Here is a 16,796-nt window from a genome sequence, read left to right as displayed (position 1 = left end):
TTGCATCTCCCAACAGCTTCTCCCCCTTTTCCTTCTACCTACCACCCTACTCTTATCTGCCCCCCCCCAATCTTCAGCTTTCCCTCCTTTCCTCCCACTGGCAGCCTCGCCACTTTTCTTCTCTTGCACTAGGGTTGCCGACCTCCAGGTGGTCAACAAAACTAGAAAAAAGCCACTGTGTATAATCATTTGGATGAAAACAATCATATATTATAACTAGGAAAAAGGCACGTTGTGGAAATAAATACAACGGCCTCTAGAAAGAGACTCTGGGCAGGTGCTCTGGCCTTCGACACTCAGTGTCAATTTGCTGTGGTGACCTCAGCAGGGTATAATGACACTGAGTCCACCATTTTCTCCAGAGGAACTGATCTCTGCTACCTAAAGAACAGTTGTAATTTTGAGTGATCTCCAGCCCTCACCTGGAGATTGGCAACAATGGTTCCCCAGAAGGGAATGGTTGGTTTGGAGGGTGGAGTCTACGGCTTTGTACCTGTCTGAGGTCCCACGCCTCCTGAAACCTCACCCTCTCCAGGTTCCATCCCTCACATCTTCAGGAATTTCCCACCTGGGGTTGGCAACCCGATCTCCTTCCCAGCCAATCATCAACCTACCTTTATTTCCCCCTCACTCTTCAGCTTTCCACCCCTCAGACACCTGCAGCCTCTCCCGTGCTCTGAAGCCCTGACTGCTATGTCACATTGGCTGTCATATGGGGGCCACCTCAGCAGCATATAAGGATACAGAGCCCACCATTTTCTCCAGGGGAACTGATCTCTGCCATCTGAAAAGCAGTTGTAATTCTGAGTGATCTCCAGCCCTCACCTGGAGATTTGACAGATTTTACCTCAGGACAGCAACATGTTTAGAATGTTAGAGGCAAAAGCCAATCAAGTCGCATATGCAAACGACCTCTGTGTTCCAAGGCAGAGGCCAATGAGGCTGTATATGCAAATAACCTCTGTGTTATGACTGGCTATGGGGGGGAGGGAGATTCTGAGTGACCAGGGTGCCAACCAATTCCGGAGCGTGTGGAATGTTCTAGAGAAGTGCCACCACCATTCAGCTTTTATATATAAGGGAGATTGCATATGAGCCGTTCACCTGGAGAAAACAGCTGCTTTGGAAGTTGGACTGTATGACATTATGCCCCCAACCCTGCCGTCCTCAGGCGCCACCTCCAAAATCTCCAGGTATTTCCCAACCCAGAGCTGGCAACCCTATCATGCACCCATTGTTCTGTTCTCCGCTCTTCAACTTTTTCTTCTCTTCCATTTCCCTGCTTTCTTCCCTCCCTTTTACTTTCAGTCTCTCCCTCCTATCATGTTAAACTGACAGATACCTGTGGTTGCCTAGCAACTCCAAAGATAACCACCGAGATATCAGAATATCAGAGATCATGTGATTACCAGAACTCTCCCCCCAGGGGGGCTCATCTGTCCCTTTCTTTTGCCATTGTCTGCCAGTGGAGGAATACTTGGGCCAGTCACACTATTTCACCCAAGCCTACCACACGTTGTGAGGATAATATGGAGGAGAGGAGAATTATGTCAGCCACTTTGGATTCCCATTGGGGGGAAAGGCAAAATATAAATAAATAATTTTTCTTAAATCTCAGTAGTATTCTTCTGAGCAAAACTTTCTGAAGGTGCCAGGCTGCAAATGGTTAAGATCAGCAGCAGCCCATGCATGTGGATTCTCTGTTTTGACTCCCACCTTGTGGGGCAGCCTGCCTGAGGAGGTCAGGAGGCCTCCCACATCCCTATTATTCTGCAAAATGTGCAAAACAGGAGGGCATTTTTTATAAAGGGATTAGAAATATAGTATAATACAACAGTTCATGAGGGTTTAGAAGGGTTTAGAAGGGATTGAATCGGATTGCAGCCGACAAACAGTGCTTACTACACGCACCATCTTGCTTTTACTGCATCATCTTCTGTCACTGTAATCCACTTTCTACATTGTTCGTGGTATATCATGCCTTAAACAGTTTTTCTGTTTGCATTGTTTTCTAATGCTGTAATCCTAGTCCTACCGCATCATTGGATGTGGTATGCTGTCTGATTGAATTTTTTAAAATATTTTTATCCACCTTGAGACTCAGTAAGAAAGAAGAGCTACACAATACATAAATAAGCAATAAAAGTTAGACATTGCTTCTGTTATTTGGGAGGGTAACCCCTCCAATGTGGGTTAGGTTCTTTGTTTTTGTTTTTTTTAAGATGTCGTATCTTTCTCCAAGCCTGGGACTTCCCTTCAGTTTACAGACACGCACACCCCAATCTGTCTCTGGCCCCATTGTGTGGGGTTTTTTTGATCTACGCTCTAGGTCCTCATTCAGAATTAGAATATGTACAGTCACTTTTTTAATGCAAATAGGGCAATGCTTTGTGCGAATACAGCAGCATATTTTTACATGCACATACAGCTTTGGTACATGAGGACAGCACACTGGATTTTTGAGGGTATTTGCCCATATTGAGGCTGGATGCACCTAGAAAAATACATGCATTTCCTTACTCAGACAAAATGGTGACCACACATATATTGGGACAATTTCAGATAGCTCTTGCTGCGTGTGATGCACCAAAACTGAACGCCTGAAAAGGGCCCTGGATGTAGGATCGCCAGATCCTGGTTGGGAAATGGGGGCTCGGTAGGGTGGTATTTGGGGAGGTGAGGGAACTGATCTCTGTAGTCTGGAGATCAACTGTAATTCTGGGAGACCTCCAAGCCCCACCAGGAGGTTGGCAACCAAACCTGAATGTCTTGGGACAATGAGCTGTCCTCCCCCATTTAGCAGCACCCAGTGCTGGCAGAAGTGAAGCAAGTCAGTTTTTTTAAATGAGCCCCTAGTTTTGTGCCCTTGACCTGCAGAAATTAGCAGGTGATAAGGCTTGAGTTCCATGCTGTAAGCAAATAAAATCTATGGGACTTTTGAGTGTGCCTTCACACATATGGCTGTTATTAACTGAGCACGACTGCTGGCTTTGCTATTATTACATTCTGGTCTGGTTTAGATAAAAAGCTTTAAAATGTTTAACTAGGGGTTGCCAACCTCTATGTGTACTGGAGGATGGAAATTACAGCTGGCCTCTAGAGTACAGGCATCTGTTCCCCTGGAGCAAATGACAGCATCAGAGGGTAGACTCTATATCTATGGCATCACACCCCTCTCTCCACAAATTCCACCCTCCCTAGATACTGCCCCCAAATCTCCAGGAATTTCCCAAGACAGTGTTGGCAAACCTACTAGACTCACACAGTGTCAGAGCACAGAGTTACATTCTTCTAAGCTCACAGACTTTAGTGGATTTAGAAGGGTATAACTCTGTTTCTGATCGTACTATAGGTCTGAGATGTAGCATATTAGAACTCCTACTAGACAGGGAAGGTATTTCAACCGTAATATGTAGCAGTGTCTTCTTCTTCCAGTCGGTCAGCGATACACTGCTGATACGTATTTCCCAAACACAGGTATCATCAGAGACTGCTCGGTTTTACTACATACTGGGATTGCTTTCTTCTAAATAAAAAGGGAAAATCACATTCCCACGAGAAGCCAGTCAAAATAGCAACAGAGATCTCTGAGGTTGAAGCATTTAACTGTCAACTTAATGAATCACTTCATCATTAGGAAATTCCCAAGAGTATTAATTATTCTAGAGAAGCATCCCGGAGATCAACACAGCACTTAAAGAAGTTGAGAAGAGAAAGAAAAAAAGAGAACATTCTCTAACTGGAAGACAGATGCAAAAAGAGAGGGAGGGTATCCCTCCTTGCAGACATATCTCATGAGGAAATAAAAGTGGGGATGGGGGAGTGAAATAACCTACATGTTATATAATAAAACAAACCCAAATACACCGTAAGAATTAAGTGGCTACCAACCAGAGATTTCACAGAGCAGGATTTTTCAACTTCGTCCTCTTGCTGCAGCTTACTGAGCCCCTAAAATTTTGTTCCTGCGGGCCAGTAGACCCCCCCTCCTCTAGGAACAATATGGAGGAAGGAGAGAAACTGCAGTGGAGGGACAGGATTGGCATAAATCAGAGGGGAGCCCCCCTCATCTAAAAACAGAAATGCTTTTTAGTCGGAGGAACTGAGTGGTTGGCTACATGTCAATATATGTAACATCTGAATCAACAAGATTAAGCTAACTGAAAACGTTGTTGGGAAGTTTCCCTATTACAGAACAATTTCTGTGCCACTTCACTGATTGACAGAAGGCCAAGCCGTCAAGCTGGTTCAAGAGCTCTTCATCGCCAGCAAAGCTAGGGTAAGCCCCACTGCAGAGCTCAATACCGGTTTTAAAGACAATGCCGCTAAGAACAATTCAGGTTTGCTACAAATTTCCCTTTACAGTGACATCCAAACAACGTCCCTCTGAGTGTTATATAATATTATCTTGTGTATACATTTGCAATTCCAATAATGAAGGAAGGAGAAAAAGACCTACTCAGTCCTTGTAAAGCCAAATTCAAACTGACTGTGGGACAACACAGCAGGTTCTTCACTGGAGCTATCTAATTGGAAAGTGAGAGAGTTAGGATGGTTTCATTCAACAAACTCGAACATTGCAAGCTGTATGGAACGAAGATTCATTCCACAATGCCTGCCCTGCAATAGGGAGCACAGGCAAAAAGAGGTACTTCTGTGTTCAGAGTAATTAACTTGTGAAACTCATTATCACAAGATGTAGCGAGGATCACGAGTTTAGCTGACTTTGAAAGAGCATTAGACTTCGAGATAGAATTCAACGAGATCTGAACACACTGGAAAAGTGAACGGATGTGAATAAGATGCAATTCAACAAGGATAAGTGCTGAGTTCTACATCTAGGTAACAAAAATGAGAAGCACACATACTGGAGATGGGGGGGGCACACTTCCGAATAGCAGTGTGTGTGAACAAGATCCTGGCATACAGGTGGACTGTAAGCTAAATATGAGCAGTCAGTGTGATGCAGCCGAAAAAAAGGCTAATGTGGTCTTGGGGTATATCAGCAGAGGCATAACTTCCAAATCACAAGATGTCACAGTCCTGCTGTACAGCACATTGGTCAGGCCACACCTGGAATACTGTGTGCCATTCTGGAGGCTTCACTTCAAAAAGAATTTGGACAGAATGGAGTGGGTGCAGAGGAGGGTGATGACGATGATCAGGGGCCTAGAGACCAAGCCCTATGAGGAAAGGCTGAGGGACTTGGGAATAGACAGTCTAAAGAAGAGGAGGTTGAGGGGGATATGTTCTCTCTCTTGAAGTATTTGAAAGGGTCAAAAGAGGGTGGGAAGCTGTTCCTGTTATCAGCAGAGGATAGGACTCGCAATAATGGGTTTAAATTATGGGCGGAAAGATACCGGCTAGATATTAGGGTTGGGGTTTTTTTACAGTAAGAGTAGTTCAGCAGTGAAATTGGTTGCCTAGGGGGAGGGGTGAGCGCCCCCCCCCTCACTGGCAGTTTTCAAGCAGCAGCTGGATGAACACTTGTCAGGGATACTTTAGGCTGATCCTGCACTGAGCAGGGGGCTGGACTAGGTGGCCTGTATGGCCCCTTCCAACTGTACGATTATAAATTCATAAAGGGCAGACCCATTATTAGCTATTACCTACAATAACTACATGAAACCTCCACATCCAGAGCAGGAAGCCTCTGAATATGAATTCTAAGGGAGGAATTGGACTCTGTGCCTTGCTTACAGGCATTCCAGGGCGCACCTGTGTGGCCCCTGTATGAAACAGGATGCTGGACTAAACGGACCACTGGCCCAATCCAGCAGAGCTGCTCCTATGTTCTAAAGCAGAGGGGAAGTGATGGGCTTTCCATATGCCTTGCACAATCAACTGATCACTATTTTTCTCAGCTAACCATCCAGATGGCATGTTGGAAGAACCATATCAGGCGTTCCCCATTTTGTTTTGTAAAGTCTCTTACCCGGCATGTAAAGTCCTGATTCTGATTGGGACCATTTTCCCAATCTAAAACAGCCTGTTAAAGTACTACTTGCCTCATTGTGAAACCTTACATGTACTGAGAGAGTCCTGGCACAGAACTCCCAGTGTATTGTGTAGATGTGTATTGTGCTTCCTCCCTGGATTCTGGAATTGGCATGAAAAATGATACCTGGTGTCATTGTTGTGTCTACCCCCTTGTCCTTTTTTAATACTATGATTAGTGGCTTCAGAACTTACAAACTGGCGTTCAACGCAGTTCACGGACCGTTGCAACACATGGCCCCATATAAAAGAAAGATATTCTGTTGCAGCAAAGTTATGACTGCATTCAAAGTGGTAAACAGTTCAAAACCCCTGTAAATACTCAGAAGATACCTGTGCCAAAACAGAAAGAAAGAAGGGAGTGGGATAAACTCACTGCCTTCTTGCAAGTTTCGTGACTGAAAGTCTAAACAACTGAGGCAGAAGAAACTGTAATTCCTGCTCTTGTAAAGGTAAAGGTTCCCTTGCTCGAAAGCCAGTCGAGTCCGACTCTAGGGTTGCGGTGCTCATCTCCGTTTCAAAGCCGAAGAGCCAGCGCTGTCCGAAGACATTTCCGTGGTCATGTGGCTGGCATGAATAAACACCAAGGCGCACGGAACGCTGTTACCTTCCCACCGAAGTGGTACCTATTTATCTACTTGCAATTTCTTGCTTTCGAACTGCTAGGTTGGCAGGAGCTGGAACTAGAGACGGGAGCTCACTCCGCCATGCGGCACACTCGGGTCTCAAACTGCTGAACTACTGACCTTCCACAGCCTGCAGTTCAGCGTCTTAACCACTTGAGCCACCGCAGCTCTTGTACAAGAATGGGAAAAGGGAATTATTGTTACTATAGAGTGGAGGGAAATACCCCTGTACCTCAAGCATTGGCATGTAATGATGAGCATCTTAATTTCAAATAGTCAAATATTGTCAGATGTGTGCAGCAGCTGGTGCTTCCCAAATCATTTCAGTGACAATCAAATGTACCCCATGGGTCAAAACCACTTTGGCAGATGGAATTGCCTTCTCTCCCCCTCCTCTAGTTGCACAGCACAGGTGTTCATTATTAATGCAAGTGTGACAGACTGCACTTTTAAAAGCTCAGAAGTGCTGTATGAACAGCTGAAGGACTGGGAAGGCTTAATTCTTCACAGAGCCAGAGAGCCTTGAGTGACAGGCTGTTCTAAAGAATGTGATTGGTTAGCATCAGCTGAGCAGACAGTCTTGAGAGAGCTGCATACTGAGGAAAAAGTCAGTCAGATTTCTGCCTTGATGGAGGTGAGTTTAATTTCAGCCTTAGCTGAGAGCAGTTTAACACAGACAGAGAACTAGAGGAAAGTTGGCAAGGAAGTTTGGGAAGATAGGGGAAGACTCCTATTCAGGCCAAGGAAGGAGGATAAATCTTCTAGAGAGAGAAGGAATTTCCCTGCCCCATCTATACAGGATGACAGCTCTGAAGAGTGAAGAGATCCCTGGACTCTGGTGTGATTAGAAACTACCTTTAGAGACCTTAAAAGTCAGTTAAAAACTCAAGATGAGTACTGGTGTTTCAAGAGAAGCGGGTTGGGTACTGGAAGGAGTGTACCAGCCTTCTGGAAACCAAAAGAGTCAGAGAATACTCAAAGAAAATGTACTGGAATGGTTGGGAAAACACTGGAACAAAAGCCTCTCAACTGTGAATAGCATATGAAACCCTCATTAGCCTGAAACATAAGAACTAAAGTCTGTGCGTGTACTGGTTTTACCTCAGAGTTACCTATATTGAGTTACCTCAGAAATTTCAGCCCCTTATTTCACCTAACCTTTCCCCTCTATGATGAATAAAATCTTTTGTTAATTTTGAATTTCAAAACATCTCAAGTGCCATTTTCAGTGGTTTAAGTTAAAGGGCAATCCCAATGCTTCCCTCAGGTTCCAGGGCTGAGCAAAAAGCCAAAATATTAAGAACATAAGAAACATAAGAGACGCCAATGTTGGATCAGGCCAAACGCCCATCCAGTCCAACACTCTGTGTCACACAGTGGCCAGAAATACCAGTGCCTTCAGGACGTCCACCAGTGGAGACAGAGCATCACTTGCCCCAGAGCCCCTAGCTATACCTTGTGGCTAATAGCCACTGATGGACCTCTGCTCCATATGCTTATCTAATTCCCTTTTGAAGCCGTCCATGCTTGTAGCACCCACCACTTCCTGTGGCAGTGAATTCCATGTGTTAATCACTCTTTGGGTGAAGAAGTACTTCCTTTTATCCGTTCTAACCCGACCGCTCAGCAATTTCATGGAGTGCCCACGGGTTCTTGTATTGTGAGAAAGGGAGAAAAGTACCTCTTTCTTTACCTGCTCTTTCCCATGCATAATCTTATAAACCTCGATCATGTCACCCCTCAGTCGTCTTTTCTCCAAGCTAAAGAGCCCTAAGCGCTTTAACCTTTCCTCATAGGGAAAGTGTTCCAACCCTTTTATCATTTGAGTTGCCCTTTTCTGCACTTTTTCCAAAGCTATAATATCCTTTTTAAGGTGTGGTGCCCAGAACTGCACACAGTATTCCAAATGAGGTCTCACCATTGATTTATATAGGGGCATTATGATATTGGCTGATCTGTTTTCAATACCCTTCCTAATAATCCCCAGCATAGCATTGGCCTTCTTTATTGCAGTCACACACTGTCTCGACATTTTCTCAACTCCAAGATCTCTCTCTTGATCAGTCTCTGCCAGTTCAGACCCCATCAATGTGTATTTATATTTAGGATTCCTGAATTCTTCAGGAAAGAAGAAAACAGACACCTATGGCAGCTCAGTCACAAAAGGGAAAGAAAAATGGAGAGAAAATCTTGCCTCTGAGGGAGAGGGAGAGAAAGGGAAGGGGGTCATCATATTTGGTGGGAATGTGCCTTGAATGGTTTAATGCGAGTCAAAAGGACTTGCCAGAGTTCAGTTCTGTAACCTATTCAGAATGCAAAGACCATGTGAATAACATTGCCTCTGAGCATACACAGAGGCCGGGGTCCAACATACCTACGGGACTGCCTTTCCCCGTATATACCCCAGAGAGCACTACGGTCTGGGTCTCAATATCGGTTGACCCTCCCTGGCCCTAGGGAGGCCAGGCTAGCTGCTACTAAGGCCAGGGCCTAGTGGCGGCCCATACCTGGTGGAATGAGCTCCCAGAGGAGATCAGGGCCCTGCAGGACCTTTCACAGTTCTGCAGGGCCTGCAAGACGGAGCTCTTCCGCCAGGCATGTAACTGGGGGCCTCGGCCGCCTTAGTGCACAGTCCGTAATATTGACTGCCTCTTTTAGCAGCTGCCTCAAGAACAAGAAAAATAACATCCAAACACTTCTGTGGAATAACAGCGAAGCACTTTATTTGAAAATATCTCATTTGTTTATTTTAACTGCCGCCAGTACTTTGTAACATTTGTAATGCATTATTTTAATTGTTGTGTTTTAATTCTGTACTATTTATGCTTTTATTCTGTATTGTTGTATTGTTGTTGGAAGCCGCCCTGAGCCTGCTTTGCAGGGAGGCCGGGGTATAAATTTGATTATAAATAAATAAAATAAATAAATATTCATTCCTCAGCCACTTCACATGTCTAGGAAAGGCGTGATCATTTGACTGGGGCATGGTTCCTAAGCAGCCTTGATCACAGTCCATTTCATAGAAGGCATTTCTGAACAGTTCTATTAACATACTGATTCAACTGTGGCTCAGGAAATTCCCAGAGATTTGGGGACAGTGCCTGGAGAACATGGAGCCAGGGGAAGGGAGGGGAGGAAACTCAGCAAGGATGTGATGTCACTCTAGTACTTCCACTTCTTCACTCTGTGGTCTACCATAGAATTCTCCCTCAGGCAGTGTTCCCTCTAAGCTGAGTTAGTGTGAGCTAGCTCACAGTTTTTTAGCTTCCAGCTCACAGATTTTAGTCTTTGCTCAGGAAGGAAGACTCCAGAGCCAACTAATTTATGCAGTAGCCAAATTGCTTGCTCACAAATTTCATGCCAGTAGCTCACAGAGTAGAATTTTTGCTCACAAGATTCCACAGCTTAGAGGGAACATTGCCCTCAGGAGATGCCATTTCCCCCAGATGGAATAATATCTGTGGTCTGGAGATTAGCTGTAATTCCAAAAGAACTCCAGCTTGATAACCCTGGAGAGAGCTGAGCCACTATGGTGCCTCAGCACCCTCTCCATTGTGCTGACCCAAATAGTTGTTTGGATGGGTTGATCAGGGAACTGGCTCTGAATTTGCCCATAAAAAGCAGCTGTGGGGAGTGTCACTTGGATCAATGGCATGGCACTGGAGAAGGATGTATGTGTGTTAACCAACCTCCAGGCAGGGACTGGAGTTCCTGCAAAATTACAATATCTCTGTTCTACAAAGATCAGTTCCAATGGAGGAAATGGCAAGTTCAGAGGGTGGACTCCACAGCATCACGTTGAGTCCTTTTTCAGTCCCAAACTCCACCCTCCCTAGGCACTGCTAGGGTTACCAGTATACAGCCAGAAACCCCCAGGAGCAATTTGGGGGCAAAGACTAGGCTGCTGACATCACTTCCGGAGAAAACCAGAAGTGACACCATGGGGCACTCTCTATGGTAAAACCATAGATCTTTTTACAAATTCTACAATGTCCCATGAAGTCATGTCCAGTTTTTATTTATTTATTTAAAACATTTACTGGCTACCTTTCTTCATTGAGAAGGACTAGAAAAAGCATCAGAAATGAAGGTATTGGCTAAGTAGCCTGGAGGAAAATAATATGAAATAGAAGCTTAAAAAACAAAATGGTATCTTTTAAGTTTTAAATTGTAGTAACATGGATTTTAAAACTGTAACATGTCGAATTTATTGTATTTTGGTTGCTGCAAGCCACCCTGAGCCCTGCTTGGCAGGGAATGGAGTGGCATATAAGCCTAAATAAATAAATAAATGAACCTTAGGGCCTTCTCTTTTCCTGGCTACTCTGCTGCAACCAGTGAGTTACCTGTTGAAAACAGGAGATTTATACAGGGCTACAGTATCAAATAGCCTGTCTAGTACAATGTACCAGATAACTCAGGAGGCCCTTCATGCAGGAAATCAAATAGGTCCTACGATCTCAGATGAACTTGCAAAGAAAAATTATTATTTATAATAAGAAAACCATGTCACCAGCTAGAGAACATTTTTTCCCAGTTTTCACTGGTGGTTGACCATTTTCTGAACCTGGCTTCTTCTCCTCTCTCTGATCTCCCCATCCTTTTCTAAAATATGTCCATTCAACATTTTGCAAAGTTGTCCCTATTAATTAAACAAGCTGGTCAGAGATCTTGGGGTTGTTATGGCAGTCCACAGAGCTCTAGGGGATTATTTATTGCATTAAGAGTTTTGATGTGCTAATACTTCTGTGATTAGGTCACTGTCTACTTTCAAGTGACTAAAAATACTTCCATTGCTAACCCACCCCATCCATTATCAGTTTTGTATCAATAACCTTGGAACCAGGTTAGAAAAGAAAACTAAGCACATGAGAAAGAAATTTTCTTTGGGCTTTTCAGAAAGGAAGCTGCAAGTTACTACATGCTGTGATTTCTGAGCTGTATGTTTGGAGCAGGGATGCACCTAAACCCGTGAAAAATCTTGTGGCTGCTTGCACGCTAAAGTCCAACAAGCAACTTTGGAGCCCAAGAAACTGTTTTCTTTTTCTTAATTTGGGTTTGGGGTGCATGCGCATCAATTCAAACTGAACAGCACAGTCTATCAGTTCTGCCCTAGGCAGAAACTGTATGCTCACCTCTGGTTAGATTACCCATTGTGTGTTGGATATTCAGCCAACCAGCAAGATTTGTAGCATACTATGGCATGACTACCCTGACCTGGATGTCCCAGACTAGCCCAGTCTTCTCAGAACTTGGTAGCTAACCAAGGTCGACCCTGGTTACTATTTGGATGGGAGACCACTATGGAAGTCCAGGGTTGCTACACAGAGGCACAGAATGACAAACCATCTCTGAATGTCTGCAGCCTAGAAAACCCCATGGAGTCACCGTTAAGCTGGCTACAACTTGATAGCACTTTCTACCATCACCAAGGCATGACTGCACCTTCAGTGTACCTCTGCAACCTATACAGCAGGGGGATGTGATCACTGCAATGGTGCTGTCAACATCTGTATGTCAGAAGCAGCGCAGGTATTAGGTTATATAGCAGTATGCTTTTCTTAAACATGTACACCTGTGACCTAGGATAGTTCATTCTGCAACATCTCAGCACAACTACATATACACGTGAAGCCTAAGCATCAGCTACGGACTTGTGCACATCTCTGCATGTGCCAGACTTTTTTTTATATAAAGTCTCCGTGTCTGGAAAAACTAGAATCTTCCACTGGGGGGGGGTCTTCATTTCACCTGTCCAGCATCGACTTCTCAGGGACCAGAATGGAATCCTTCTTCATTGGCTGAGCCACAGCTTCTAGCTCACATGACACATTCCTCAATCCCCTATCCCCCACACAAAGCAGATCTTGGAAGCTGATGCCTCCTCGCCAGCCTTACCTCCATCCGCATAGGTCTCGGTGCCATAACCATCCTGAAGCCCGTTATTCCAGGTGCCTTCATACTTGGCTCCGCTGCTGACGTTCTGCCGTATCCCGTACCTTCCCTTGAAGCCGTGGGTCCACTCGCCTTTGTAAAGCCAGCGCCCTTTGGTCTCGATCCCCAAGCCGTGCCTCTTGCCCTGAGACCAATATCCCTCGTAGGTGTTGCCGCTGGGCCATGTGTAGACTCCCACCACTTCAAAGCCATAGTTCCAGGATCCGGAGTATTCACCCTGGCCCTTGGGGCCGGTGCAGATGCCATGCCCATGGGCCTTGCCCCCTTCCCAGCCCCCACAATATGCCCCTCCGTCATCAAAGTCAAACCTTCCGCCACTCATGGTGCCAGCAATCCACAAATCCCTACTCTTCTCTCTTCTGCCTTCCCTCTCCTTCCTATTTTAGCCAGATTGCTTCTCCATTAGGCGAAAGCTGAACACGCTGCAGCATAGTCAAGGGATTCCTAGCTACCTCCAGACTAAGGTGTTGAGCCCCCAACAGAGGATGGGACTGGGGAGGTAAGAAAGGGCAGGAAGGCAAAGATGCCCGTTTGCAGGGACGCAGAGGGAGGAAAGCCTGCCTAACACTAACCTGTGGGATCAGGAGACATGGGAAAGACCCTGAACTGGCCTTTGGGGGCAGGCTGGAGACGCTGGTGAACTTCCCTCTCAGCTGCAAGCCACTCGAGCCCACATCCCTTCCTCCAAACCATGCCCCGGGCAAAGCGCTGGGATGCTCATCTGCAAGGCACCAGACTCCGCATCCCTGCTGCCTCCTCCCAGTGCCCCAGCCTACACTGGGGAGGGAGGGGGGAGCAGCCGGCCCCTTTAAGAGCCTATGCACAAGGAAGTAAGGAAGAGCTGGGTGCCTTTCACCCCCCCTCCCCCCAGGTCTCCCCTCCTTCCCTCTCCCCTGGGCCACGGTGCCCTCCCAGACTGCTGCTGTGCCACCTTCCTTTAGAGTCCCATAAGCTCCGCACGTCTTCGGCTCTGCCCTCTGCAGCCCCCCCCCCTTCCCTCTTGCCTTCCACCACCTCCAGCAGAAAGGTCAACTGTGCCCTAACAAGGCCATCGGATCCCCAGTGCTGCTCCTAAAATAGACTCCCAGAGCCCGGCCCCTTTTCCAGGGCCCTTTTATGGAGGACTGAGAGAGCCCCCCCCCTACACACACACACACACACACACACGCTGTTGGACTGGGACCAAAAAAAGAAGGGGGAGAGAACGAGAGAGAGGGAGAAAGCAAGAGCCGGTTTTAAAAATAGCAAGCTGGAAAGCGTCCGGCGCGATCTTCGCCTGGGCTGTGGCTAGAAAGAAGTTCTGCTCGTAACGACAGAAAGGCGATCGGAGGTGGGGGGGGTGCGGGGGTGGGATCAGAGTACAGGAGAGAACAGTGTGCTTGTCCGGGGGGGGCGGGGAGTAAGAAGCGGGGCGTTGGTGGGATCGATCCTGAAAGGCCAGTTTTCTGAGAAGGTGGGGCCGGTTACTTCCCTTGGGAAGTACCTATAATTCGTTGAATAGCAGGCTCAGCCCGGGACTGTTTGGAGATCATTTTCTCAAGACAACACTGGTAGAACCATTTTTCTATAAAATATTGAACACTGAGAAAAGTGTCTGGGGACAAAGACCTGAGACAGCCAGCTAGAAAGCGCATCATGGGATAACCTTTGACCCGTGGCTTGGTGTTCACAGGGTTCAGGTGGGTCACCAGGATAGTCTGAAGCAGGAGAATAAAGTTTAAGTCCAGTGGGGCACCTTTAGGACCAACGAAGTTTAAGTCTGGCTATGCGCTTTGATGTGCCTGCACAGGGTTGTTGTCCATGGAAGGAAGGAGGAATCAGGCATATCGCTGAAGGGCTTTGGGGGAGGGGGGGGGAAGGTGCCGGAACTCTCAAGAGGGAAATGAAGTTTTCAATCTGTATACGGAAAACTCAGGAACTTTTAAACAGGTTAAAAAGAATTTTGTCAAAGAGGTTCCGGAACTCCGTTCTGGCGTGTTCCCCCAGAAAAAAAGCCCTTAGACTCCCTGGAGGAAAAGGCAGGATAAAAGTGAGATGATGCCATAAGCTAATGGCATTCTTTCCCAAGGCAGACACCCCACCCCACCCCCGCCAGGAATTAGTAGTGCTTTGAAGACTAGTTAGGTTGTAAGTCCTCAGTTCCTCCAAGATGGTCTGCGTTAGGGTGTACAGAACAGGGGAAACTCCCCCCCCCCCGCCATCAAGTCACAGCTGACTGGTGACGACCCTGTAGGGTTTTCAAGGCAAGAGGCATTCAGAGGTGGCTTGTCATCGCCTGCCTCCACAGAACAACCCTGGACTTCCCTCATGGTCTCCCACCCAATCACTGACCAGGGCTTACCCTGCTTAGCTTCCAAGATCTGAGGAGATCAAGCTGATCTGGGCTATCCAGGTCAGGGCATACACAGGAAGTTACATTTTTTTAAAAAAAAATCACCCTGTGTACATTCTGTACTCACTGTAGTCAAGACAGTTACAAACAGGTTTGGTTTTCATGTCCAGCAATGTGGTGCTTAAGAGCTGTGACTCCAGTCGCTCCATTGGAAGCAGTCTTAGGTCTACTCCACCCCAGGCCACAGGTTGGCATCAGTAGAAAAGAGCAAGAGTCCAGTAGCACCTTAAAGACTAACAAAATTTGTGGCAGAGTATGAGCTTTTGTGAGTCACTGCTCACTTCTTCAGATATAGTGAGCAGTGACTCATGAAAGCTCCTACCTTGTCACAAATTTTGTTAGTCTTTAAGGTGCGACTGGACTCTTACTCGTTTCTACATCTTAACATCAGACCCTTTACAATGGCACCAGTATGGCATCCATATTGGTTTACAAGAACTGTGCTATGGAACTGTTCTACTGGCTCTTAAGGGGCCCTTTCATCCCCTACTTCCCTAAGCAGAACTAGAGCAGCTCCCGGAACCAGAAACATCTTCTAAGAAGAGGGGTGGGGGAATCAGAAAAGCAGGGACAAGCCCAGCTTCCTCATTTAATCTTTCTTCTCCTTCAGTCACACCTGTCTCTTGTCATGCAGCAAGAGAAGGCAGGAAGGCAAAAGATGCGATATTTCCTGAGCATGGTATTAAAAGGAACAGGTGCACATTATGCAGGAACAAAGACAAACAGGGAGCTAATCTGTGTGACTTCTGACACATTATGCAGCCATTACAAATCATTAAAGTGCCAGAAATTTTCCAAGTTATCTCTGGCCCCAATAACTCCCGCCTGAATGGGGAAAAAATCTTTGCCACTTTTGGAGTGCATGGCCATAACAAATACACTTGCAGAAGAATAAAATAGTAAGAGTCCCAAACATGTAATTACCAGGTTTAGAACTATCAATCAGTCACCACAATCCCTTTCATGATTACCCTTCAAGTCATATCACGTTTCCTCTTGCAGAGTCGCTGTTGAAAAGGCATCCCCTAGATTGTCAGGAGAAAGCCAGGTCTTCTCACAGATCTGGAAAGCCTCCGCCATGCTGCAAGAGAGGGTTTCACCACCTTTCTAGCAGAGAGGCTGTGCACTTTCCTCTCTGCTATAGGCACCGAGTGCCAACTCTGTGTGTACAGATTCCAGGGTATTAGGGAAAATAAAAGCAGTGTATGATGAGAATCTAAGAACATAAGAAGCGCCTGCTGGATCAGACCAGGGGTCCATCTAGTACAGCAACCAGTTTCACATAACAGCCACCCAGTTACGCTAGAGGGATAAACAGCATAGAGGCCAAGGGCTTCTCCGGGTATTACTTGGCTAGTACCACACCAAGTGGGGCTGATTAGATGTGTTACCTACACAAGAGTGAATCTTCTGAAGTGAGTTTCTCTATTGGCTTGGCTGTCCCAAGCACTGAGTAAACAGACAAAGCAACAAAAAGATGCTGCCTTGAAGCAACACAGATTTTTATTTGTCTCCGAGTCTGCTAGACAAATGTTTTTAAAAGATAGTCACACGTCTCATTTTTACGTTGCACCACCTGTACCAAGCCCTTTTTTCAACTAGCGCTTTTTTAGAAAGTTGCAAACACCAACATACATGCTGATACTGTCCTTTCAGGTCAAGCTCACCACAGTACTGTCTGAGTTGTAATGGGCCCAGCATATTGCTGTACCAAGCAGCTTTATAGTGGTCTGATTAGGAGGCTGGAAGTTTGGCCGTTGTCTTGGTCAGACCATTATCTATTGAAGGCGCAGTTGAGATTGCAGCTTCCCCTGCAAGGGTGGTGG

At 46.1% G+C, this 16,796-nt stretch overlaps 1 protein-coding gene across 1 annotated transcript in view; it reads right to left on the bottom strand.

Moving 5' to 3' along the window:
- The window catches only part of JPH2 (junctophilin 2), a 118,178-nt gene extending 104,676 nt beyond the window's left edge, over positions 1 to 13,502 (bottom strand). Inside the window, 1 exon segment of the mRNA XM_015424228.1 lies at positions 12,522 to 13,502. Coding sequence (XP_015279714.1) covers positions 12,522 to 12,900 — 379 coding nt within the window. The 5' untranslated portion in view covers positions 12,901 to 13,502.
- Between the last annotated feature and the right edge of the window lie 3,294 nt (positions 13,503 to 16,796).

The sequence above is a fragment of the Gekko japonicus genome, unplaced genomic scaffold, assembly GCF_001447785.1.
Source record: "Gekko japonicus isolate JY-2015 unplaced genomic scaffold, Gekko_japonicus_V1.1 scaffold1486, whole genome shotgun sequence".
Lineage (NCBI taxonomy): Eukaryota > Metazoa > Chordata > Lepidosauria > Squamata > Gekkonidae > Gekko > Gekko japonicus.
The sequence above is the reverse complement of the archived record's forward strand: the minus strand, read 5'-3'. Positions and strand labels throughout refer to the sequence as shown.